The following is a 27,798-nucleotide window of genomic DNA, read 5'->3' on the forward strand; positions in this document are numbered from 1 at the left end:
CACCTCGCCCCTCTGTTACATTTGTAATTGTGTATTATTTCATGAACTCGTGTACTTTTTTGTTCACATAAATCACTAATAGTCACTATTATTCAGACATAAAAATCTTTTTACACCAAAAAATATGCACTGGTGACCTGGGTTCATGCTTCTTTGGTGGGAGCAAAGCTGAACTTTGGGATCCTGAAAAACGTAGCAAAACCTGCTTTGTGTCAGCAGCTTCTTTACTGCCAAGAGAGTAGGGTTTAGCCTGCAGAAAAAATGCAGCAAAAATGCAATGTGTGAACATAGCCTTACCCCCTTAATAGTATCCCTTTAAGTCATATAAGATTAGTGAGGCGTCAGCACCCGACATCATCTGTTATCACCTCTGGCAGTGGTGGATGTAAAACTGATCTTCAGTACCTTGAAGCAGCTGCAAAACATGGCGCTCCATGAACTGTGTATATCTACTAGGAGGCAAAAAAAAGCTGATTTTGTGGGTCTGCCACGGGTCTCCCATCACCTCATGATCATATATTGGTGACCTAACCTGATAATCTTAAAGAAATTTGGAGAATCAATAGGACACACCACAAAACATAAACTGAGTTTTACTACTGCCTTGATGACAAATTTTGGGGGAGGGAATCATCTCGTGTCCTCCTCAAACTCACTTTTTCACTCCCATGGCAAAGATGAAGCATCAACAGGTGAAGAAACAAGGATTGTAAACTTGACATCCTATGGAAATAAAGAAAAGACAGGATTACTTATAAGGGAATTTTACAATCACTCCAAAATTCAGGACTACAATCCATTCTTGTAGAGTTGTTCTCAAACTATTGTGGTCCGAGGACACATGATAAGATTGAGCTACTCCCAAGGGCAACAATAAAACGCTACATTTTACATTTAGGGTATATTGAAAATATAAGTGCAAAAAGTGGAGTTTTTACTTTTGGGACTCAAACTACTCGAGAGAATGATGTTCTCCTTGTCCCCTATTTGGCACTGCAGAGAGGAGACCATGCATGTAACTCTACTGTAGATTTTGGAAATATTTCACAAACCAAAGAGCGAAACACTGACAGACGTCTCTTTCTCTCCACCTCAACTACATCTTTCTGGAGAGTCAAGGAGCCATTTCTTCCCATACATCATCGCTACTGTGATATGAAAAACATCAAAGAGGTTCCTGAAAAGCCAACACTACTGTTATACTGTAGCTTTATCACCCAAATGATTCTGTGGGATCTTATTTTACCATATCCTAGGATTGTCGGGGCTCATCAAGGTTCACCACATATAGCTGCAGGGTTCTCTCCAGTTTTCCACAGTCCATAACCCACCCTGTGATAATTGAGAGAGTCATGTGCAACCAAGAGTTGGTGTTGACTTTCATCACAGAGAAAATATGTAGGTTGATCAGCAATTTTCTCCTAGTTGTTGGTTTGAAAACAACATGTGCTTGAATCCCTTAGAGTGAATGACATAACCCTAAGGAAAAAGCCTTAAAAATATCTCTTCCATAAATGATGGATGATGGGCTACAGATTTAAGCACAAAAGGAATGACAGAAATGAAGAGAAAAGCACAGTCTACTGCCTGAGTCATTTCTGAGATGATTTGATTTACATTTGGCAATGTTTCTGTCTTTCCATAATCTGAAAATAGTAAAATACAAGCCTAAACGTGTTGGTTGAGGTTGGTCAAGTTGTAGGCCAAGTGACAAAAGGACCCATGAGACTCAACAGCAGACATCTGTTATGACCCCAATGGCGAGGGTCTCAGAGATATCAGCCAGTCTGCGAAGTACAAAAATCCAGCTCATAGGGCAGTGGTAACTGGGTTAACCATATATCTACTCCTAACGCCAACACTAGAAGTAGCCGGGGAACATGCCTACGTTGGTCGCTAGATGTCTCGCGCCAGCCGGAGAGCTAACTACCCCTAGAAGAGGAAAACAAAGACCTCTCTTGCCTCCAGAGAAAGGACCCCAAAAGTAGGATACAAGCCCCCCACAAATAATAACGGTGAGGTAAGAGGAAATGACAAACACAGAGATGAACTAGGTTTAGCAAAGAGAGACCCACTTACTAATAGCAGAATGTAGTAAGATAACTTATATGGTCAACAAAAACCCTATAAAAAATCCACGCTGGAAATTCAAGAACCCCCGAACCGTCTAACGGCCGGGGGGAGAACACCAGCCACCCTAGAGCTTCCAGCAAGGTCAGGATACAGATTATATACAAGCTGGACAAAAATGCAAACAAAAACAAATAGCAAAAAGCAAGAAAGCAGACTTAGCTTAATCAAACAGGAACCAGGATCAGAAGACAAGAGCACTACAGATTAGCTCTGATATCAACGTTGCCAGGCATTGAACTGAAGGTCCAGGGAGCTTATATAGCAACACCCCTGACCTAACGACCCAGGTGAGCATACAAGGGATGAATGACATACCCAGAGTCAAATCACTAGTAGCCACTAGAGGGAGCCAAAAGGTAAATTCACAACAGTACCCCCCCCTTAGTGAGGGGTCACCGAACCCTCACCAAGACCACCAGGGTGATCCGGATGAGCGGCGTGAAAGGCACGAACTAAATCGGCCGCATGTACATCAGAGGCGACCACCCAGGAATTATCCTCCTGACCATAGCCCTTCCACTTGACCAGGTACTGAAGCCTCCGCCTGGAGAGACGAGAATCTAAGATCTTCTCCACCACGTACTCCAACTCGCCCTCAACCAACACCGGAGCAGGAGGCTCAGCAGAAGGAACCACAGGCACAACGTACCGCCGCAACAAGGACCTATGAAATACGTTGTGAATGGCAAACGACACCGGAAGATCCAGGCGAAAGGATACAGGATTAAGGATCTCCAATATCTTGTAAGGACCAATGAATCGAGGCTTAAATTTGGGAGAGGAGACCTTCATAGGAACAAATCGAGAAGACAGCCATACCAAATCCCCAACACGAAGTCGGGGACCCACACCGCGGCGGCGGTTGGCAAAACGCTGAGCCTTCTCCTGTGACAACTTCAAGTTGTCCACCACATGATTCCAGATCCGCTGCAACCTATCCACCACAGAATCCACTCCAGGACAGTCAGAAGGCTCCACATGTCCCGAGGAAAAACGAGGATGGAAACCGGAGTTGCAGAAAAATGGCGAAACCAAGGTGGCAGAACTAGCCCGATTATTAAGGGCAAATTCAGCCAATGGCAAGAAGGTCACCCAATCATCCTGATCAGAAGAGACAAAACACCTCAAATACGCCTCCAGAGTCTGATTAGTTCGTTCCGTTTGTCCGTTAGTCTGTGGATGAAAAGCGGACGAAAACGACAATTCAATGCCCATCCTACCACAAAAGGATCGCCAGAACCTGGAAACAAACTGGGATCCTCTGTCCGACACAATATTCTCAGGAATGCCGTGCAAACGAACCACGTTCTGGAAGAACACAGGAACCAGATCAGAAGAGGAAGGCAGCTTAGGCAAAGGAACCAGATGGACCATCTTGGAGAAACGATCACATATCACCCAGATGACAGACATGCCCTGAGACACCGGAAGATCCGAAATGAAATCCATAGAGATGTGTGTCCAAGGTCTCTTCGGGACAGGCAAGGGCAAGAGCAACCCGCTGGCACGTGAACAGCAAGGCTTAGCTCGAGCACAAGTACCACAGGACTGCACAAATGACCGCACATCCCTTGACAAGGAAGGCCACCAAAAGGACCTGGCCACCAGATCTCTGGTGCCAAAAATTCCCGGGTGCCCTGCCAACACTGAGGAATGAACCTCGGAAATGACTCTGTTGGTCCATTTAGCAGGCACAAACAATCTGTCAGGTGGACAAGATTCAGGCCTACCAGCCTGAAATCTCTGCAACACACGTCGCAGATCTGGAGAAATAGCTGACAAGATAACTCCTTCCTTAAGAATACCCACAGGTTCAGCGACTCCAGGAGCATCAGGCACAAAGCTCCTAGACAGAGCATCGGCCTTCACATTCTTAGAACCTGGTAAATACGAGACCACAAAGTCAAAACGGGAGAAAAACAATGACCAGCGGGCCTGTCTAGGATTCAGGCGTTTAGCAGACTCGAGATACATCAGATTTTTGTGATCAGTCAATACCACCACACGATGCTTAGCACCCTCGAGCCAATGACGCCACTCCTCAAATGCCCACTTCATGGCCAACAACTCCCGATTGCCCACATCATAATTTCGCTCTGCCGGCGAAAACTTCCTAGAGAAAAAGGCACAAGGTCTCATAGTAGAGCAACCAGGGCCTCTCTGCGACAAAACGGCCCCTGCCCCAATCTCCGAAGCATCCACCTCAACCTGAAAGGGAAGTGAGATGTCAGGCTGGCACAAAACAGGCGCCGAAGTAAACCGGCGTTTCAACTCCTGGAAAGCCTCCACGGCAGCAGGAGCCCAGTTAGCCACATCAGAGCCTTTCTTGGTCATATCCGTCAACGGTTTAACAACGCTAGAAAAATTAGCGATAAAACGACGGTAGAAGTTAGCAAAACCCAAGAACTTCTGAAGACTCTTAACTGACGAGGGTTGAGTCCAATCATGAATAGCTCGGACCTTGACTGGGTCCATCTCCACAGCAGAAGGGGAAAAAATGAACCCTAAAAAGGGAACCTTCTGTACACCAAAGAGACACTTTGAGCCTTTAACAAACAAAGAATTTTCACGCAAAATCTTGAAAACCATCCTGACCTGCTCCACATGCGAGTCCCAATCATCAGAAAAAAACAGAATATCATCCAGATAAACGATCAAAAATTTATCCAGATACTTCCGGAAGATGTCATGCATAAAGGACTGAAAAACTGAAGGTGCATTAGAGAGCCCAAATGGCATCACCAAGTACTCAAAATGACCTTCGGGCGTATTGAATGCGGTTTTCCATTCATCTCCTTGCATAATGCGCACCAGGTTGTACGCACCACGAAGGTCTATCTTGGTGAACCACTTGGCACCTTTAATCCGGGCAAACAAGTCTGACAACAGCGGCAAAGGATACTGAAATTTGACAGTGATCTTATTTAAAAGCCGATAGTCAATACAAGGCCTCAAAGATCCGTCCTTTTTGGCCACAAAAAAGAATCCCGCACCAAGAGGGGAAGAAGAAGGACGGATATGCCCCTTCTCCAGAGACTCCTTGATATATGAACGCATCGCGGTATGTTCAGGTACCGACAGATTAAACAGTCTTCCCTTAGGAAACTTACTGCCTGGAATCAAATCTATTGCACAGTCACATTCCCTATGAGGAGGCAATGCACTTGACCTAGACTCGCTGAAGACATCCTGATAATCAGACAAATACGCCGGAACTTCCGAAGGCGTAGAAGTAGCAATAGACACGGGCAGGGAATCTCCATGAATTCCATGACAGCCCCAACTTGACACTGACATAGCCTTCCAGTCCAAGACTGGATTATGGGTCTGTAACCATGGCAAACCCAAAACAACCAAATCATGCATCTTATGCAGAACAAGAAAACGTATCACCTCCCGATGTTCAGGAGTCATGCACATGGTAACCTGTGTCCAAAACTGCGGTTTATTTTCTGCCAATGGCGTAGCATCAATACCCCTAAGAGGGATAGGATTTTCTAATGGCTCAAGAACAAAACCGCAGCGCTTGGCAAATGACAGATCCATAAGACTCAGGGCAGCACCTGAATCCACAAACGCCATGACAGGATACGATGACAGTGAGCAAATCAAAGTTACAGATAGAATAAACTTAGGTTGCAAATTACCAATGGCGACAGGACTAACAACCTTAGTAGGATGCTTAGAGCATGCTGAGATAACATGTGTAGAATCACCACAGTAGTAACACAAGCCATTCTGGCGTCTATGAATTTTCCGCTCATTTCTAGTCAGGATTCTATCACATTGCATTAAATCAGGTGCCTGTTCAGATAACACCATGAGGGAATTTGCGGTTTTGCGCTCCCGCAACCGCCGGTCAATTTGAATTGCCAGGGCCATGGAATCATTCAGACCTGTGGGAATGGGAAAACCCACCATCACATTCTTAATGGCTTCAGAAAGGCCATTTCTAAAATTTGCAGCCAATGCACACTCGTTCCACTGGGTCAGCACGGACCATTTCCGAAATTTTTGGCAATACACTTCAGCCTCGTCCTGGCCCTGAGACATAGCCAGCAAGGCTTTTTCTGCCTGAATCTCAAGATTGGGTTCCTCATAAAGCAAACCGAGCGCCAGAAAAAACGCATCAATATCAGCCAATGCCGGATCTCCTGGCGCCAGCGAGAAAGCCCAATCCTGAGGGTCGCCCCGTAAAAAAGAAATAACAATTTTCACTTGCTGAGCGGAGTCTCCAGAGGAACAGGGTCTCAGGGACAAAAACAATTTACAATTATTCCTGAAATTTCTAAACTTAAATCGGTCTCCGGAAAACAGTTCAGGAATCGGTATCTTAGGTTCTGACATAGGATTTCTGGTAACATAATCTTGTATGCCCTGCACACGAGCAGCAAGCTGGTCCACACTTGTAATCAAGGTCTGGACATTCATGTCTGCAGCAATCACAAGCCACTCAGAGGTAAAGGGGAAAAGAAAAAAAATGAGAGAAAGAAAAAAAACAAAAAAAAAACTCAGAACTTTCTTTCTTATAATCCCGCTTCTGCAATGCATTTAACATTTAATACTGGCCTGGCAAACTGTTATGACCCCAATGGCGAGGGTCTCAGAGATATCAGCCAGTCTGCGAAGTACAAAAATCCAGCTCATAGGGCAGTGGTAACTGGGTTAACCATATATCTACTCCTAACGCCAACACTAGAAGTAGCCGGGGAACATGCCTACGTTGGTCGCTAGATGTCTCGCGCCAGCCGGAGAGCTAACTACCCCTAGAAGAGGAAAACAAAGACCTCTCTTGCCTCCAGAGAAAGGACCCCAAAAGTAGGATACAAGCCCCCCACAAATAATAACGGTGAGGTAAGAGGAAATGACAAACACAGAGATGAACTAGGTTTAGCAAAGAGAGACCCACTTACTAATAGCAGAATGTAGTAAGATAACTTATATGGTCAACAAAAACCCTATCAAAAATCCACGCTGGAGATTCAAGAACCCCCGAACCGTCTAACGGCCGGGGGGAGAACACCAGCCACCCTAGAGCTTCCAGCAAGGTCAGGATACAGATTATATACAAGCTGGACAAAAATGCAAACAAAAACAAATAGCAAAAAGCAAGAAAGCAGACTTAGCTTAATCAAACAGGAACCAGGATCAGAAGACAAGAGCACTACAGATTAGCTCTGATATCAACGTTGCCAGGCATTGAACTGAAGGTCCAGGGAGCTTATATAGCAACACCCCTGACCTAACGACCCAGGTGAGCATACAAGGGATGAATGACATACCCAGAGTCAAATCACTAGTAGCCACTAGAGGGAGCCAAAAGGTAAATTCACAACAGACATCCATACTTATAAGTTATGATGATTCTCTTTTAGGCCTATTCCCTTCTGAGATGAACTAGCGGATGGTTATTTATCCAAATCCCTTATATAATCTGTAGTATAGTGTTTTTAAAGTATTTGACGTCGTTATATAGAAATTTTGAACCTCTTCTCTTAGAACTGTCACATGTCCCATTTGCCCCACCTTGCGTGCGGACCAGATAGAAAAGTGGAACTCAAATAGGAAATGTCAACATACAAGGTGGTCACTCCCTGTCTTTTTTTGGACAAAATTTTGTAAAAACTGAGTAAGCAGATATATTACTCACAACCCAGTCATAAAATGTTACAACACAAGCCTCTAATAATGCAGAAGTACAAAAAAATAAACAATAAAAAGAGCCAATTACTGTAATAAGATCAGCAATGATTCATGGCATAAATGGCAGTAACCTCTGCACAGAGAATTCTAGTGTCGTAAAGGGGATTACAACATGACTTAGGCGTCAAGAAGAAAGACGTCAAAAAAGACATCAAAAAAGAAACTCCATTTGCAAACGCGTTTCAGGAATTTTACCCCTCCTTAGGGCAAAGTAGGGGTACGTTTTCTTCTTGTTCAAAGTGCCAATTTGAAATGAGCTACTTGCTTAGTCATATTCCCACAGGAGCACTGCATGGCCTTAAAGTCTCCATATGCCAAGTCGACGATCTTTACAAGAAGAAACTGTACCCCTTAGATTTATATAACATCTAATAGTCATCTATGCAGATATAATCCCCTCATATAGTAGATCACATAAAGCCTACTGTAGGCTTTGTCAGGAGGTTGCTTTCTGTGTGTGTTCTAATTGTGGAGAACACTATAGTCACATTATCTTTAAACCTCTGCACTCACACACTTTATTACCAATGTATATGATTTGTCATTTATATAGGCATTTTTATGTAATATACATAATGGCTAATATGGAGATATTCTCTTTGATAATAATTTTTAGCACATCTTCTTTGTGTTAGCCTAGTATTTGTTTTGTGACAGTCTATATATTTATGAAAATACATGCTTGCAAAATTGTGGGGTATATAGTATTTTCTGCTTCTGTTCCTCATTTACCAGTATTTGTAAATTGTGTGGCCACCTATTGAGGTATACCACTGTACATATTATTTGTGTGGCCACCTATTGAGGTATACCACTGTACGTATTGTTTGTGTGGCCACCTATTGAGGTATACCACTGTATGTATTATTTGTGTGGCCATCTATTAAGGTATACCACTGTACGTATTATTTGTGTGGCCACCTATTGAGGTATACCACTGTATGTATTATTTGTGTGGCCACCTATTGAGGTATACCACTGTATGTATTATTTGTGTGGCCATCTATTAAGGTATACCACTGTACGTATTATTTGTGTGGCCACCTATTGAGGTATACCACTGTATGTATTATTTGTGTGGCCACCTATTGAGGTATACCACTGTACGTATTATTTGTGTGGCCACCAATTGAGGTATACCACTGTATGTATTATTCGTGTGGCCACCTATTGAGGTATACCACTGTATGTATTATTTGTGTGGCCACCTATTGAGGTATACCACTGTATGTATTATTTGTGTGGCCATCTATTGAGGTATACCACTGTATGTATAATTTGTGTGGCCACCTATTGAGGTATACCACTGTACGTAGTTAGTGTGGCCACCTATTGAGGTATACCACTGTATGTATTATTTGTGTGGCCACCTATTGAGGTATACCACTGTACGTATTATTTGTGTGGCCACCTATTGAGGTATACCACTGTACGTATTATTTGTGTGGCCACCTATTGAGGTATACCACTGTACGTATTATTTGGGTGGCCACCTATTGAGGTATACCACTGTACGTATTATTTGGGTGGCCACCTATTGAGGTATACCACTGTACGTATTATTTGTGTGGCCACCTATTGAGGTATACCACTGAATGTATTATTTGTGTGGCCACCTAATGAGGTATACCACTGTACATATTATTTGTGTGCCACCTATTATTATTATTTATTTATATAGTGCCATTAATTCCATGGTGCTGTACATGAGAAGAGGTTAAATCAAAATACAAATATCACTTACAGTAAACAAACTAACAATGACAGACTGGTACAGAGGGAAGAGGACCCTGCCCTTGCGGGCTTACATTCCTATTGAGGTATACCACTGTACGTATTATTTGTGTGGTCACCTATTGAGGTATACCACTGAATGCATTATTTGTGTGGCCACCTAATGAGGTATACCACTGTACATATTATTTGTGTGGCCGCATATTGAGGTATACCACTGTACGTATTATTTGTATGGCCACCTATTGAGGTATACCACTGTACGTATTATTAGGGTGGCCACCTATTGAGGTATACCACTGTACGTATTATTTGTGTGGCCACCTATTGAGGTATACCACTGTACGTATTATTTGTGTGGCCACCTATTGAGGTATACCACTGAATGTATTATTTGTGTGGCCACCTATTGAGGTATACCACTGTATATATTATTTGTGTGGCCACCTATTGAGGTATACCACTGTACGTTTTATTTGTGTGGCTACCTATTATTACTATTTATTTATACAGTGCCTACAAGTAGTATTCAACCCCCTGCAGATTTAGCAGGTTTACACATTTGGAATTAACTTGGCATTGTGACATTTGGACTGTAGATCAGCCTGGAAGTGTGAAATGCACTGCAGCAAAAAAGAATGTTATTTCTTTGTTTATTTTTTTTCTTTAAATTGTGAAAAGTTTTTTCAGAGGGTCATTTATTATTCAACCCCTCAACCCCCCAGAATTCTGTTTGGTTCCCCTAAAGTATTAAGAAGTAGTTCAGGCACAAAGAACAATGAGCTTCACATGTTTGGATTAATTATCTCTTTTTCCAGCCTTTTCTGACTATTTAAGACCCTCCCCAAACTTGTGAACAGCACTCATACATGGTCAACATGGGAAAGACAAAGGAGCATTCCAAGGCCATCAGAGACAAGATCGTGGAGGGTCACAAGGCTGGCAAGGGGTACAAAACCCTTTCCAAGGAGTTGGGCCTACCTGTCTCCACTGTTGGGAGCATCATCCGGAAGTGGAAGGCTTATGGAACTACTGTTAGCCTTCCATGGCCTGGACAGCCTTTGAAAGTTTCCTCCCGTGCCGAGGCCAGGCTTGTCCGAAGAGTCAAGGCTAACCCAAGGACAACAAGGAAGGAGCTCCGGGAAGATCTCATGGCAGTGGGGACATTGGTTTCAGTCAATACCATAAGTAACGTACTCCACCGCAATGGTCTCCGTTCCAGACGAGCCCGTAAGGTACCTTTACTTTCAAAGCGTCATGTCAAGGCTCGTCTACAGTTTGCTCATGATCACTTGGAGGACTCTGAGACTGACTGGTTCAAGGTTCTCTGGTCTGATGAGACCAAGATCGAGATCTTTGGTGCCAACCACACACGTGACGTTTGGAGACTGGATGGCACTGCATACGACCCCAAGAATACCATCCCTACAGTCAAGCATGGTGGTGGCAGCATCATGCTGTGGGGCTGTTTCTCAGCCAAGGGGCCTGGCCATCTGGTCCGCATCCATGGGAAGATGGATAGCACGGCCTACCTGGAGATTTTGGCCAAGAACCTCCGCTCCTCCATCAAGGATCTTAAGATGGGTCGTCATTTCATCTTCCAACAAAACAACAACCCAAAGCACACAGCCAAGAAAACCAAGGCCTGGTTCAAGAGGCAAAAAATCAAGGTGTTGCAGTGGCCTAGTCAGTCTCCTGACCTTAACCCAATTGAAAACTTGTGGAAGGAGCTCAAGATTAAAGTCCACATGAGACACCCAAAGAACCTAGATAACTTGGAGAAGATCTGCATGGAGGAGTGGGCCAAGATAACTCCAGAGACCTGTGCCGGCCTGATCAGGTCTTATAAAAGACGATTATTAGCTGTAATTGCAAACAAAGGTTATTCCACAAAATATTAAACCTAGGGGTTGAATAATAATTGACCCACACTTTTATGTTTAAAATTTATAAAAATTTAACTGAGCAACAAAACTTTTTGGTTTGTAAGATTTATGCATCTGTTAATAAATCCTGCTCTTGTTTGAAGTTTGAAGGCTCTAACTTATTTGCATCTTATTAAACCTGCTAAATCTGCAGGGGGTTGAATACTACTTTTAGGCACTGTACGTATTATTTGTGTGGCCACCTATTGAGGTATACCACTGTACGTATTATTTGTGTGGCCACCTATTAAGGTATACCACTGTATGTATTATTTGTGTGGCCACCTATTGAGGTATACCACTGTACATATTATTTGTGTGGCCACCTATTGAGGTATACAACTGTACGTATTATTTGTGTGGCCACCAATTGAGGTATACCACTATACGTATTATTTGTGTGGCCACCTATTGAGGTATACCACTGTACGTATTATTTGTGTGGCCACCTATTGAGGTATACCACTGTACGTATTATTTGTGTGGCCACCTATTGAGGTATACCACTGTACGTATTATTTGTGTGGCCACCTATTGAGGTATACCACTGAATGTATTATTTGTGTGGCCACCTATTGAGGTATACCACTGTACATATTATTTGTGTGGCCACCTATTGAGGTATACCACTGTACGTATTATTTGTGTGGCCACCTATTGAGGTATACCACTGAATGTATTATTTGTGTGGCCACCTAATGAGGTATACCACTGTATGTATTATTTGTGTGGTCACCTATTGAGGTATACCACTGTACGTATTATTTGTGTGGCCACCTATTGAGGTATACCACTGTACGTATTATTTGTGTGGCCACCTATTGAGGTATACCACTGAATGTATTATTTGTGTGGCCACCTAATGAGGTATACCACTGTACGTATTATTTGTGTGGTCACCTATTGAGGTATACCACTGTACGTATTATTTGTGTGGCCACCGATTGAGGTATACCACTGTACGTATTATTTGTGTGGCCACCTATTGAGGTATACCACTGAATGTATTATTTGTGTGGCCACCTAATGAGGTATACCACTGTACATATTATTTGTGTGGCCACCTATTGAGGTATACCACTGTACGTATTATTTGTGTGGCCACCTATTGTTATTATTTATTTATATAGTGCCATTAATTCCATGGTGCTGTACATGAGAAGAGGTTAAGTCAAAATACAAATATCACTTACAGTAAACAAACTAACAATGACAGACTGGTACAGAGGGAAGAGGACCCTGCCCTTGCGGGCTTACATTCCTATTGAGGTATACCACTGTACGTATGATTTGTGTGGCCACCTGTTGAGGTATACCACTGTACGTATTATTTGTGTGGCCACCCTTGGTAAAAGTCCCTTTTAAAAACACATCAATTACTAAATCTAGTTGCATATCTGGCCCAAAATAAAAGTTAAAAAAAGAGTTTACTGCTTGTAAGTAACCATTGTGAAATATCTCAACAAAAATAATGATGCAAAATTTTCCAATATCGTTATCTGTAAACCAGCATCCGGACGAGACATCAAGAAAACAAATGTTCTTCTGGTGTCGTGTGTATGAAATATGATATTCTTAATAAATTTTGCTTATCTTTTTTTATGCGGTTTAAAGAAATCTAAAAATTAATTAGAGACTTCTACCACTCATAGAGCACTCACTGACGTTCCCCAAAGGGACAAAAAACATCTGTGAATGGTCCAGGTTTATGTTATGACCTGCTGAGAAGTTCCTTTTTTTGGCTTAATGTGGGGTCAGGGAATTGATCTGCAGCACTGCCTACAACTTCTTTCTTCTTCATCTGGATAAGGCCGGGGTCACACGTGCAAGTGCAATGCGAGAAACTCGCACATCAATACTCGGCACTGTGACCCCGGCCATATCCAGATGACCAAGAAAAACTCTCAAGATGCTTCTAGAAAGCACATCTTCTCCGTTAGGACTCCAATTAATTAGGGAGGTGGACCTTCTTATAAAACAGCTTCATTGAATAAATCCTCCAGTATATGCAGAAGTATTTTAGACACCTTAGATAAGATAGACCATACAAAGCTCACAATCCTAGATTTCCAGAATGTATCCCAATATATATATATTCCCTGACTCGTCTTGGTCCATAGTTTCACCCTGTTAAGAAGAAGGTGTGGTATTTTTTATATGTGCTTTGTATGATGTCTGCTCATGGAGACACCCATGTGCGTGCTCCTCATGTCCTGTCTTCGTACCGAGAGACTGTGAAACACAAACACAGCTGCATTTCTGTCACAAGTCCAATATTTTATGTAAAAGTTGCATATTACACGTCGCTGAGTGATTTGTAACTCAGCAGACACCATTTAACTACCATCACCTGGTCACATCTGTTCGGAAAGTATCATTACCCACAATGTCCTATGCCTACATTGACCAAGACTTCAAGGGTAAGTTAAGACTTTGCATATTTGGTGCAGACTTTGACAACGTGTAGATGACATTTGCTACTATCTACTTAGCAGGTATGGTATTACGCGGAGGATTTTATGAGTGGAAAATCCAAATTTAACACATCAATTTGATGCCAATTGAATTGGTGTAGAATGTTAGGAAATTTGATGGACAGATTGAATTTGAACAATTTGAAAATCAATTATCCCCTAAAAATTGCTCACAGACAGCAAAATATTGTATGAGCTAGAAAAGTCTAACATAACCTCAGGTGCAGTCACTTGGGCTTCCCCATAACTTCTTTCAGCTATCAAACATATAGTATGAAGCAGCCAAACAAGAGGGACTAGCATAGTCTCTATAAAATCAGAGGCAGGGAATGTAGCAGCTAATTTGTAGTGAATCTGGATAATGAGAGAACATCACAGCTCACAGCTTAGCAAAAGATATAAGGAAACTTAAAACACTGTATAAACATTACAGTGTGGGACAGAATCGCAGTGTTTGCCCACAGACAAATACGGTGGACATTACTAAGGCTGTGTTTGCATTAAAGAGATTGAAAATGCTCAGTACAGAACTAGGAGACCTCAGATTGTCACACACTTGATTTCAGGAAAATTGGAGAATTTGCCGGACTTGGCAAATCGATTCGGTGCAAATCAAATTTTGCAGAAAAATTTGACAATGAGGGTGAATTTCACAAGATTTGCTCATCTTTAGAACTGACCATAAAAGTGATTCTTGAGTGAATGATATTAAGTGATTTGAACCATCTATTGGCCCTGATCAATTTGTTATTTGAGGTCTTCACAGCCAACTGGTAAGGGAAAAGCTCTTACTGTGACAATTACTAAATTGCGCCAAGACTATTTACTACTACTTTCTCCAAGATGCCAAAGCAATAACTTAGGTACTATGGAAGTAGGTCATGACTCTTCTCACCCAAGTGTCAGGATCAGTAGATTCTTGAAGATCACTTGCCTTCTTAGAAGTAGAAAAGATATACCAACCCAGACGCAAGAGTTATGTATACTACTAAATCCACCACCTGTACAAGAAGAGGAAGTGCAATTTTTTTTCCGAGTAGTACAAAGTACCCTGGGTTACTACACACACCTGCACTTCTTAGATCTAATCTTGATATTGCATTTATGGATCTGCATTTTAAAGTTTTTCGATACTTTTTGCATATTAGACAAGTTCTTACTTTGCACACTTTACATTCTGATGGATGGAACAGTGGTTTAGCGTAGGAAGGGCCACAGAGGAAGGTGCCCTGGGTGCAAAATTTCAAAAGGAATGTAAAAAAATACCATTGCCATGAAACATGCCTTGTACTTCTGTGCAGTTGTCCCAGTTCTTCAGGCAAGAGGAGCTTTGAAATATACCGATACAGTTGGGTCGCATGGTGGAGCAGGGAGCCATAGGCTTTCTGCTCTACCACTTTCTGTCCTGTAGGCCCACAAAACATCAATGATGACAAACCACCGTACATTGCAGAGAAAGTAGAACCATTCGCACTGACTTCTAAGCACCTTAACTGCCTTGTTGGGAGTTGATGCCAACAGTTGGTTTAACTCTAGGTCTTCATGTGTATGGAAAGTTTCAAGGTGTCGACAGAACAATGCCTTGGACGATCATATGGCCGTCGGCCATCTCAGCCATATCTCCCATATACAAGAGCACTCCTGTGTTGTCTTTGAGAAAGTCGCTCAGTCAGAGGCTTATCTCATGGAGAACAATGTGAATGACAGTCGGAAATCAGACACATTCGATTAACATCTCTCCCAACCACAAGTCAGCTGGCACCCTGTACAAATTAGACCAATGGCAAAACCCACTGATATTGGCATGTTTGGCTGACATTTGTCTAATGTCTATAGGGTGGATTTAGAATTGGTTCAATTGCTACAACTTTTGGACCCCATGGACAGTAGTGAAAGCTAAACACAATGGTGACTTGCGGAGGTCAAAGGTTACTCTTTTTAGACTAGCCCAGATCTTAAGGTCTGATCTCAAGTGAAAACATGAATGTTACATTTGGATGAGTTTATTATTGGGTACTATAAGATTTGGAAACTCAGCCCAACTGGAGTAAAGTCCTGTACAGCACCGTTGGACGGAGAGGGTATATACCTTGGACAGGGAACAATATATCAATTTCCTACTAAATACCTCCTGCAAGCTGTGTAAACTCTCTCTAGTTAAGCAAATACTGTAAGAGGAAAGAAATGAGACATTTTGAATAAAAAAAGTCTTTGTCAGCCCGGTCATTGCCCAAAGCCCTGAGTGTTTACTAATAGTCTAAAATTCATGCCTGAGAGTCCAATTTACATTTGAGAAGTCCTACAAAGAGGCCTCTATTGAGGAAGGGAACAGTATGAACGCTCTATGAATGTTCTTAGTGTGCGCAGTACATGGGTTTGATCCCGTGTTAGTCATCTCATGTTAAATGTCCTCCTGTTTACAATCAGCCAAGTATAATGTGATAGATCCGTACCAGAAATGATGAAGAAATGTTCCAACCTTTTTAGTATCACGGTCAAGACATCAAACAGTGCTGTGGCAGATGTATATCACTGAGAAAAGACAAAGAAGAGCCCCTCAGAAAAGCTGCAGGTTTCCCATGTCAGTCCATTTTTACATCTCCTTTTGGCCACCCGTGAAGGGGAATATTTAGGGTATATTCTGGTTCTACTTTATTGCTTGGATTTTGATGTGGAAAATATAAGCCGATATTTTCAAAGCAGAAGGTTACCATTTCTCCTAACTTGGTTTACAAGAAGTGGCTGTGTTGTGGATCTGAACCTCAAAAGCCATCCATGACAGGTAGTGAAATGTGATGGTACTCTATGGAGGTAGCCATTTTGAACTGAAAATCAGCCAAAGAAAACCAAGATTTTGCATTGGATTTCTCTGCCGATTCCAGAACAAAAACAACACATTTTCTGAAGGTCAAAAATACTGTTTCAAATATTGTTCCATATAGACAGTATACTGTGCCATAAGATGGGTTGCCAGCCAGGGCAAGGGAAGTATTGTGCCCCCTTAAAATAAATAGTGCATTCTTTAGAAAGTATTAATAACCCCTCTAAAAATAGTAATGCCACCTTTGAACCATTCAGCTCTTATCTGAATGAGCAAGTCCTCTTCTCCTCTGCACACAGACTGGGCCGGCACAAGTGGTGATGTCCTTCCACCATCGGCATCAGGACCCTGACTTCGTGTAGGCCATAGGTCTACATCAGTTTGCTTCCTACAAGTGGTGGAGCACTATGGCACCAGGCTCTATGACAGGATTTAACTGTATTGAGTGCCTGGGGCATCTGACCAAAAACCTGATGCATGAGAACTGCCCGGATTGTCGGTGCTTCTTATCTTTTGAAATGCACCCTTAAGAAATTTGCTGCCATGGTAGCTGCGCCTATTGCACTCCCCAAACTTTGCCATTGGCAATACCTGGAGTTCTGCTTATAACAGAATGCAAAACACTACAATGAAACAAACCAGAGCAGGGCGAGGAGGAGGATGAGTAGGAGGAGGACAGTCCTACAACCCAGCTTCATTTCGTTTTGTAGAAAACTGGGCAACGACTCCATTATTTGCAAATTTTACTCCAGGATCGTCACTGGATGAAAGCGCTGGGAATCTGCATCACATGAGAACAATGACCTTCAAGTGACCTCCAACCAGGACGTTTTATTTTGTAAATTGAAAAGGAAGACTGTAATTGCCCAGGCATTGTTCAAGTGACATCCAGCGGAGAATGAACTGGCAGAGATCTATCTGTGACTTTTATTAGAGGAGTTATCATAAATAAACCACCTGGCAGAGGCTTGTAAGAACTGAGCGGCTCTGCAATTTGGAGGGAATCTTCAGCTCGCAGCTTAGGGTGGGGAAACAATTGCAACAATATGAAATGACATAATCTGTCAACGGGATGAGTATTATGAGAAAGCGCCACAATCTTGGTACACAATATTGGTGTGACGGCACGTTAAAGAGACAGCAGCAGAAAACATAACATGTACATAAAAACAAATGCAAAGTCCTTTTTGCAACTGGGATCCATTAGATTTTTTGTACCATTTTGCTTTTACAGGCTCTTTCTCTTCCTACATATTCAACTGTGATGTGGTCTGTGGTAATTAATTAGAGGAGAGAAGGTGAGAAAAAGACCGATAAAAGATTAACAAATTCCCCCCCCCCCCCCCCCCATTTTTCTATCTGAAGGAGCTCACTGATTAATTTTCTGTTAACTCATTCAGCACTCTGTAAAAGACACAGAGGCTATAGACGGCAAACAGTGCAAACTTTTTAATAAAATCCAATTACAAAAATGATTTATAACCCCAAACGCATGCATTTAAATTAAAAAAAGTTCCCAAAAGTGGACAACCCATTTTAATTTGCAAGAAAGCTGGCTGACAACTACTGTCATCATTCTTACTTTTACAGGACACCTAGTTCCTGTTCTTTACTCACGTACCCAAAAACTAATTTGAGTGGCAGCCCCTGACAGATGTCCCTAAAATCCCCGAGAGATGTCCCTAAAGGTCTCCTGAAAAACATCTCTAAAGGTCCTCTTAGAGATGTCCCTAAAGATCCTCTGAAAAATGTCCCTAAAGACCCCCTGAGGTGTACATAAAAGGCCCCCTGAGAGATGTCCCAAAAGCCCCCCAAGAGATGTCCCTAAAGGTCCCCTGAGAGATGTCCCTAATGGCCTTGTGAGATGTCTCTAAAGGACTTCTGAGAAGTACCTAAAGGCCACCTGAGAGATATCCTAAAAGCCTCTGCAGAGATGTCCCTAAAGGCCCTGTGAGAGTTATTAAAAGTCCCTCAGAGAGATGTCCCTAAAGGCCTTGTGAGAGTTGTTATTAAAGGCCCTCTGAGAGATGTCCCTAAAGGCCACCATACACATTAGACTAACGGCTGAATTCGCCAATATCAGCAGGCTCAGCCAACATTCTAATGTGTATGTGACACAAGACTGACAGATGATATCAGGAAAGGAAAGAATCAAGCACTGCGGAATATGTTGGCGCTACATAAATAAAATTGTTATTATTATTATCTGACATGTTGGATAAGCTGCCACCAGAGAAGTCGTAGAGAACACAGGAGCTCTCGGCAGAGCAAGCTCTCCTGTGTATGGGAGAGTTGTGGACGAGATAGCTGCCAGACAACCATTGGCCAAATCATCATTTAGCCAAAATCTACCTATTATGTATGGGGTCCATCAAGGGGTCTGCCACAGATGAAGCCAAAGAGCCTACTGAAGATGCCCTCAAGGCAAATGGCCTCAAAATGTCCTCCACTATTCCCTTACAATCACCGTGTACTAGGCCAGGAAAAGTCTTTTGTGAAAAGGCTTCAAAGTGCAGTAAAGGAAAATATTCCACAACCTCATGGTCCTATAAATTTTGTTAATCTGACATGAAGCACAAATTAGTCCCACGCTGGATTAGCTATACTAAGCCCGGTAGGGCACTTGACTCCCCTTTGATCCTTATTAGGCCTGGCACAGATGGCCGTGTTTCACAATCTGTAAACGGACTGCAATGCCTGACCCCAACATACAACCTCATATATACAGTACCCATGGGGTTGTAAATTTGGGTCAAGAGACCCCTGGTCAGCCCGAGATTTGTGGTTTGTATACACAACATGTAGTGTTGGTGCTCACAAACTGGCCCAATGGCACACAAGCCCCGAAAAGCGGGGCACGATAAATTAGGTCTCTAGATCACAGGGAAGATTGTATGCATACACTTACACTCGATTATAAAAATACTACAGTACGGTATAAAACGTACACAATTACTATCACCATAAAATGTAATTCCACCCCGTAATCTGTATATCAGCCTCATGGTTATAATAACACAACAGGAACGATGGGACAAATTATGATTATTGGGTACAGGGATAATTATAGATAAAGGAAAATGAGAAGAACAAGTACAAGCGTGCTCACAAGACGCGGGTTACACAAAGGAAATGCACTGGATGGGCCAACGTCACCTGTGAAATAGGTGCGATACACATGTGGCATGGGGTATACAGAGTCCTGGCCACAAAACCAGCAGGTTTCTTCTGGTACTTATCCCAAGCTGTGGTATTAGGCCCTGTGTTATGAGTGATCTATTAGGGTCTGCGCTCACTGTGTGGCACTATTATGTGAGCACTGTATTTGTCATTTTTTATTCAGCACTATATGTTGGTATCATTTAAGTGATGGATCCCGTGGTAGAGCAAGAAGCCATTGTCTCCCTACCCCACCACTCTCTATGGCCTAAAAGATGTCAGCGTAAAGCCGCCCCTGCATTGCTCCACCTGCCCACTCGATCTGCAGAGAAGAAGACTAGCTCAGATTAGGGAACTATACACTTTATTATTTGGAAGGAGAGGTGGCTCTGTTACTTTTTAAAATTACATCAATACTTGTTCTGCCCTTCCTAATGAAGGACAGGGGTTCGTTTCAAGCATTAAAAGGTTAACTATTATTATAGTTCTGGTTTTGTTGTGTTATAGCAGCACCCAGTGGTGGATAAATTTATAACCTGTGTTTTCCATGAATAATAGAGTGTTGCATTGTGGGTTTCAGCAAAGCATCATGGGATTGGGGAATTCCCCAGCCTTTTCTCTTGTATTTCCTGTTCACTCGTGTTATTCAGCTGTGTTGGAACTACTTCATTTACCTGCCACCCTGGTTAGTTTATCCGGTAAGATTGCGATCCTTGTTCTGGTAATATATTGTTCTATAGAATGTGATTACTGTATAGCAGCCAGTACACAGGAAATGTGGTTACCAGAAATCTGCTGTATGTAGTTATGTAGAGGTTGCACCATACTGTATGTTTCCCTGTTAGTTGCAGTTGTGTTATCGTTTAGCCCAATACTTATACATATCATTTGTATTCTTCTAGTTTTACCACGCTCATGTTTACCAATAAACAAGTTAGACTACAGAGAACAGTCCGCTTATTTGGGAGACAGAAGTGGTTTATGCCGTATGTCGGATCACACACCGTATCAACGTGTATGAAGACAGAACAGTAAAACGGAGACTTAATACCAGCGGAGGCCAATAAAACGGGAGCTAGGCGCCGGGATTACAGTAAAGGGAGGCTAGACGCCAGCGATAGCAAATACCACATACGCAGCCGCTTGTACCACACCGCACTGCCTGCAGATACCACAGCGGCCGCCATACAGTCACAAGTACCGAGAGTGCAGCCCACCAAGCACCACACGTCTCAGTCCACGCTGAAGTCACCCCTACCCGCTCCGAGACGTCCTACAGCCTGCAAACGGACATAAAATGTCTGCAAGTCAAACATCTTCACTCAGGACGAGGTCCCAAACAAGCCGCTCTAGCAAGTCTTCCTCGAAAAGGTCTGCCACCCTCGCCCGAGCAGAAGCTGAGGCGGCGAAAGTGAGATCCTCCTTCGCTGCACAAGAGATGCAGTTAAAGTTAAGACAAGCAGACCAAGAAGCAGAAAGAGCCCGCCAAGAAGCAGAAAGAGCCCGCCTGCGAGCAGAACAAGAAGCAGAAAGAGCCCGCCTGCAAGCGACCTTAGAAAGGCTTTCCGCTGAAAAAGAAGCAGCAGCCGCAATAGCCAAAGCTGAGTTTTTAGAAGCCGTGGAGTTTCCTGAATCCGAGCGAGGCAGCGACATACGCGGACCAGACCTTGATCATCAGGACCCTGCTCAACGCGTCTCAGAATATGTCCGCCAACATTCCAAAGTGGAAGACAACTCTGATCCGTTACACCAACCAGCCTATACAGATTACCAGAGATCCTTCCTCCAAACACCGTACTGGAAGCAGGAAAGTATACTGCGAAACGACATTGATCACCACTACCGTCCTACGGAACAGAAGGTACGGCCTCCACCCAGACTGACAGGGACACCCTTCGCCACTGAACGGGTTTATACAGACTTTCCTATGCCAGAAGCTCCTACCAGGTATGAGGATGCACCACAAACACCGCATAACAACAGCACACCAGCTCACGTCGGCACAGACTCAGCCACTATGAACTTTGCAAGGTTCTTTACCCGCCGGGAGCTGGTGACCAAGGGACTTGTAAAGTTCACTGATCGAGCTGAAAGCTACAGAGCATGGCGAGCCTCTTTTCAGAATGCCATCAGAGACTTGCATCTTTCCAGTAGTGAAGAGTTAGATCTTCTGGTTAAGTGGCTTGGGAGCGAGTCAGCTGAACACGCCAAAAGAATCAGGAACATTAACATAAAGTACCCACACACAGGACTTCGTATGGTGTGGGAGAGACTCGAAGAATGTTATGGGTCAATAGAAGCTATAGAAAATGCTTTGTATAAAAGAATTGATGATTTCCCCAAGATAGCAAATAAGGGTTATCAAAAGCTCAGGGAACTGAGCGACTTGTTAATGGAGGTACATGCTGCTCAGGCAGAAGGTGATCTACCAGGGTTGGCATTTCTGGACACTGCCAGAGGTGTCAACCCGATTGTCCAAAAGCTCCCTTACAACTTACAAGAAAAGTGGGTCAGTCACGGGTCCCGTTACAAACAGGCTCATAAGGTACCATTTCCTCCTTTCAGGGTGTTTGTAGACTTTGTTGCTCAGCAGGCTAAAGTTAGAAATGACCCTAGTTTCGATTTCACTATGTCATGTACCGCTGCCTCTGGTGTAAAACCCAGTAAAACACCAGTGGCAGTCCACAAAACTAATGTTACCTCCACAGGTTTTCCTTACAGGGCAAGTAAGTCTTCTCCAGAAGAGGACAAACCGCAGGATCTCAGCAAACACTGCCCCCTACACAAGAAACCTCATCCTCTCCTAAAATGTAGAGCCTTCAGGGAGAAGTCTCTAGAAGACTGTAAGAGTTTCCTAAAGGAAAACAAGATATGCTTCAGATGCTGCGCGACAACCTCACACTTCGCCAAGAACTGTGAAACCAGTGTGAAATGCACAGAATGTAGTAGTGTGGAGCACAACACGGCCTTACATCCTGGACCACCCTCAGGGGTATCGTCACGAGTAGAAGAGTCTGCCGAAAAACAGACGGACCCCGACGTGGACACCCCAGTGGTCACTTCTCGGTGCACAGAAATCTGCAAGGAACTCGTAGCAGGAAGATCCTGCTCAAAGATCTGTCTTGTCAGAGTATTCCCAGCGAGCCAACGGGATAAGGCGATCAAGGTATATGCAATCTTGGATGATCAGAGCAACAGGTCTCTAGCTAAATCCTTTCTCTTCGACACCTTCAACATTGCTGGTCCCGGCTCTCCGTACTCCTTGAAGACATGTGCAGGTACTGTCGAGACGGCGGGGAGGAGAGCAACTGGATTCAAAGTAGAGTCTATAGACGGTCAAACCTGCTTATCCTTGCCATCAATACTGGAGTGCAACCAGATTCCAGACAACAGGTCTGAGATACCTACACCAGAGGTAGCAGCTCATCACACCCACTTGAGATGTATAGCTCACCTGATACCAGAGCTCGACCAAGGAGCTCCTATTGTCTTACTTCTCGGAAGAGACATACTACGGGTCCACAAGGCTAGAGGAGAGATCAACGGCCCACAAAACGCCCCATATGCTCAGAGACTTGACCTAGGATGGGTCATTGTGGGAGATGTCTGTTTGGGTGGAGCACACAGGCCGACATCAGTCAACAGCATGCTCACCAATACCCTCGAGAATGGACGCCCGTCTCTCTTCCAGCCATGCGAGAGCAGTTTCCTGGTTAAAGAATTGCCACACCACACCCCTCCACCTTGTCCGTTAGCTGATCCTTCCTGTGAAGACCATGCATGCGACGGTGAGCAAGATCATATAGGGTGCACAGTTTTCCACAGGAAAAGAGAAGACAACCAGGTAGCAATGTCCATAGAGGACAGACTGTTCTTGGACATCATGGAGCGAGAGATAGTAAGAGATGAATCAAAGAGTTGGGTCGTACCTTTACCATTCAAACCACAGAGGCAACGCTTACCCAACAACAGAGAACTTGTCTACAGTCGATTTGTCTCCCTTACACGCAAACTGCAGAAGGCACCAGAAACAAAACAACACTTCTTTACCTTCATGGAGAGAATATTCCAGAGTGGCCACGCGGAAATTGCACCTGTACTTCAAGATTCCGAGGAATGTTGGTACTTACCTATTTTCGGCGTGTATCATCCGAAGAAACCAGGTCAGATAAGAGTGGTATTTGACTCAAGTGCCAGATACGAAGGTGTTTCTTTAAACGACGTCTTCCTGTCTTGTCCAGACCTCAACAACAGACTTCTGGGAGTACTTCTTCGTTTCCGCAAAGACGCAGTAGCATTTATGGCCGACATACAACAGATGTTTCACTGCTTCCTTGTTAAAGAAGAACACAGAAACTACTTGAGGTTCTTCTGGTACCGCAATAATGACCCATACAAGGACATCGTGGAATATCGTATGAAGGTTCACATCTTCGGGAACAGCCCTTCCCCTGCTGTCGCTATCTATGGCCTTAGACATTCAGCCAGAGAGGGTGAAGCAAAGTATGGATCGGATGTAAGATCTTTTGTGGAAAAGGATTTCTACGTAGATGACTGCCTGAAATCCACACCCTCAGAGGAGTCGGCAGTCAGTCTCCTGAAAAGGGCACAAGAAATGCTCGCTTCATCCAATTTGAGGTTGCACAAAATTGCTTCCAACAGCCAGAAACTAATGGCAGCCTTTCCCTCTCAAGATTACTCAACCGATTTAAAAGACTTGGATTTAAGCACAGACTCCCTTCCCATGCAGCGGAGCCTGGGTCTACTCTGGGATTTGAAAAAGGATGCATTCACCTTCCAGATCAGCGAAGAAGAGAAACCCTTCACGCGTAGAGGCGTCCTGTCCGTTGTGAACAGCTTGTACGATCCTCTGGGATTTGTAACCCCTGTAACTATCCAAGGTAAAATGATGTTGAGAGACTTCACCCAAGAGACATCCGATTGGGATGATCCGCTTCCCAGCGATAAAAAAGAATTGTGGGAAAGATGGAAAAATTCTTTAGAAACCCTGTCAAGTCTCTACGTGGCACGACCATATGCTTCTGTGCCTTCATCAGAAATCAAGGTGCAAAGGCTTTGTATCTTCTGCGATGCTTCAACCAAGGCAATTGCAGCAGTGGCATATTCGAAAACAACTGACATCAATGAACAATGCCACGTAAGGCTTGTTATGAGCCGGACAAAATTGGCCCCACTCCGTGAACACACAGTACCCAGACTGGAACTCTGTGCAGCTGTGCTGGCAGTAGAGTTAGCTGAGCTTATCTCGACAGAAATGGACCTGGAAATCAAGGAAGTCGAGTTCTACACTGACAGCAAGGTAGTGCTGGGGTACATTTGCAATGAAACTCGTCGCTTCTATGTCTATGTCAGCAATCGGGTGCTAAGGATCAGGAGATCCACCGAACCTAAACAGTGGCACTATGTGTCCACGCACCACAATCCGGCGGACCACGCAACCAGATCCGTTGAAGCAAGACAACTTAAGGACACAACCTGGTTCACCGGCCCTACATTCTTATACCGTTCTACGCCATATGTGGACGAGTCAAACATCTTTGAATTGGTGGATCCAGAGGCAGATGAGGAAATCCGCCCTCAGGTATCCGTTCTACGTACTGTGACTAAAGACAATCACCTCAAATCCCACCGCTTCAACAGGTTCTCAACTTGGGACTCACTTGTGCCCTCGTTTGTTTAATTCATGTGGCTCGATCCTACAAGTCAACGTCACCCGCCATCCAGAAACCTTGCAAAGGTTGGCACCACTGCAAGCTTGCTTTTACCGTTCCAAGCATGGAAAATGCCAAGAACTTTATAATCCGTACCATACAACGTGAATGCTACGCCAAAGAAATAGATAACCTCGATAAAGGCCAACCTGTTTCTAGAGATAGTGTCTTGAAGAAGCTTGATCCAATCATTGACCAGGATGGGCTGTTAAGAATTGGAGGTCGTCTTCAAGAAGCTGAAGTGGAATTTGGGGAGAAACACCCTATAATAATTCCTGGACATCATCATGTCACGACCCTGCTTGTGCAACACCACCACGTCTTGGTGAAACATCAGGGACGACTGTTTACTGAAGGAAATCTATGAACTGCTGGACTATGGATAGTCGGAGCAAAGCGATGCGTGAGTAAACTCATTTACAATTGTGTGACTTGTCGCAAACTCCGTGGCGGGACTCAAAAGCCGAAGATGGCCAATCTCCCACCAGACAGACTTAGTACAGAACCTCCATTTACCAACGTCGGACTGGACGTATTCGGGCCATGGTCTGTGGTTGCACGGAACACTAGAAGAGTCCAGGCCAATGCCAAACGCTGGGCTGTTATGTTCACCTGTATGTCCATTAGAGCAGTCCACATTGAAGTAATTGAGTCCATGGACACTTCAGGGTTTATAAATGCACTCCGACGTTTCATCGCCATCAGAGGTCCCGTGAAGCACATACGCTCCGATAGAGGTACCAACTTTGTAGGAGCAGTGAAAGAACTTCAAATCCCTTCCAACCTAGACACCACCGGTGTGGAAAGATACCTGAGTGAGCAGGGATGTACCTGGACTTTCAATCTACCACACTCTTCTCACATGGGAGGTGCCTGAGAGAGGATGATAGGAATAGCACGCAGAATCCTCGACTCCATTTTCTTGCAAGCAGGTAGTGCAAGACTCACACATGAAAGTTTGACCACATTCCTAGCAGAAGTTTCAGCCATCATTAATGCCAGACCATTGACTTCACTTTCTAGTGACTCTGAGGATCCGACCATTCTTACTCCTGCCATGTTACTTACTCAGAAAGCCAGCGTTCTCAGCGCTCCACCTGGAGAATTTAGCAACAAGGACCTCTACAGACGACAGTGGAGACAAGTCCAAAGTCTCTCCAATACCTTCTGGGACAGATGGAGGAAGCAGTACCTCTCCACCTTACAACCAAGGAAGAAGTGGCAGACCGACAAACCAAACATCAAAACCGGTGATGTCGTTCTCATGAAAGACAGCCAGTCACACCGTAATGAGTGGCCACTAGGCCTCATCACTAAAGTATTCCCAAGCAAAGATGGGAAGATCCGTAAGGTCGAGGTCAAAGTAGGCAAGTCCGGGGAAAGCAAACTATTCCTCAGACCAGTGGCGGAACTCGTCTTACTGTTTTCGCCAAAAGAACCTGTAGGTGGCATCGGTTGATGCCAAGCGGGGAGTGTTCTGCCCTTCCTAATGAAGGACAGGGGTTCGTTTCAAGCATTAAAAGGTTAACTATTATTATAGTTCTGGTTTTGTTGTGTTATAGCACCACCCAGTGGTGGATAAATTTATAACCTGTGTTTTCCATGAATAATAGAGTGTTGCATTGTGGGTTTCAGCAAAGCATCATGGGATTGGGGAATTCCCCAGCCTTTTCTCTTGTATTTCCTGTTCACTCGTGTTATTCAGCTGTGTTGGAACTACTTCATTTACCTGCCACCCTGGTTAGTTTATCCGGTAAGATTGCGATCCTTGTTCTGGTAATATATTGTTCTATAGAATGTGATTACTGTATAGCAGCCAGTACACAGGAAATGTGGTTACCAGAAATCTGCTGTATGTAGTTATGTAGAGGTTGCACCATACTGTATGTTTCCCTGTTAGTTGCAGTTGTGTTATCGTTTAGCCCAATACTTATACATATCATTTGTATTCTTCTAGTTTTACCACGCTCATGTTTACCAATAAACAAGTTAGACTACAGAGAACAGTCCGCTTATTTGGGAGACAGAAGTGGTTTATGCCGTATGTCAGATCACACACCGTATCAACGTGTATGAAGACAGAACAATACTTGTGTTTTGAGGGTTGAGGGTTGTTG

At 43.7% G+C, this 27,798-nt stretch overlaps 1 protein-coding gene across 2 annotated transcripts in view; it reads right to left on the reverse strand.

The window, feature by feature from the left end:
* Window positions 1–27,798, reverse strand: part of ADAMTSL4 (ADAMTS like 4) — a 182,186-nt gene that overhangs the window by 144,732 nt on the left and 9,656 nt on the right. For both annotated transcript variants that reach the window (XM_077257769.1, XM_077257772.1), the window contains exon 2: window positions 657–723. In XM_077257769.1, the coding sequence (XP_077113884.1) occupies window positions 657–722 (66 nt within the window). In that variant the 5' untranslated portion in view covers window position 723. The remainder of the gene's footprint in view (window positions 1–656; window positions 724–27,798) is intronic.

This window comes from Ranitomeya variabilis, chromosome 1 (genome assembly GCF_051348905.1).
Source record: "Ranitomeya variabilis isolate aRanVar5 chromosome 1, aRanVar5.hap1, whole genome shotgun sequence".
Taxonomy (NCBI): Eukaryota; Metazoa; Chordata; class Amphibia; order Anura; family Dendrobatidae; genus Ranitomeya; species Ranitomeya variabilis.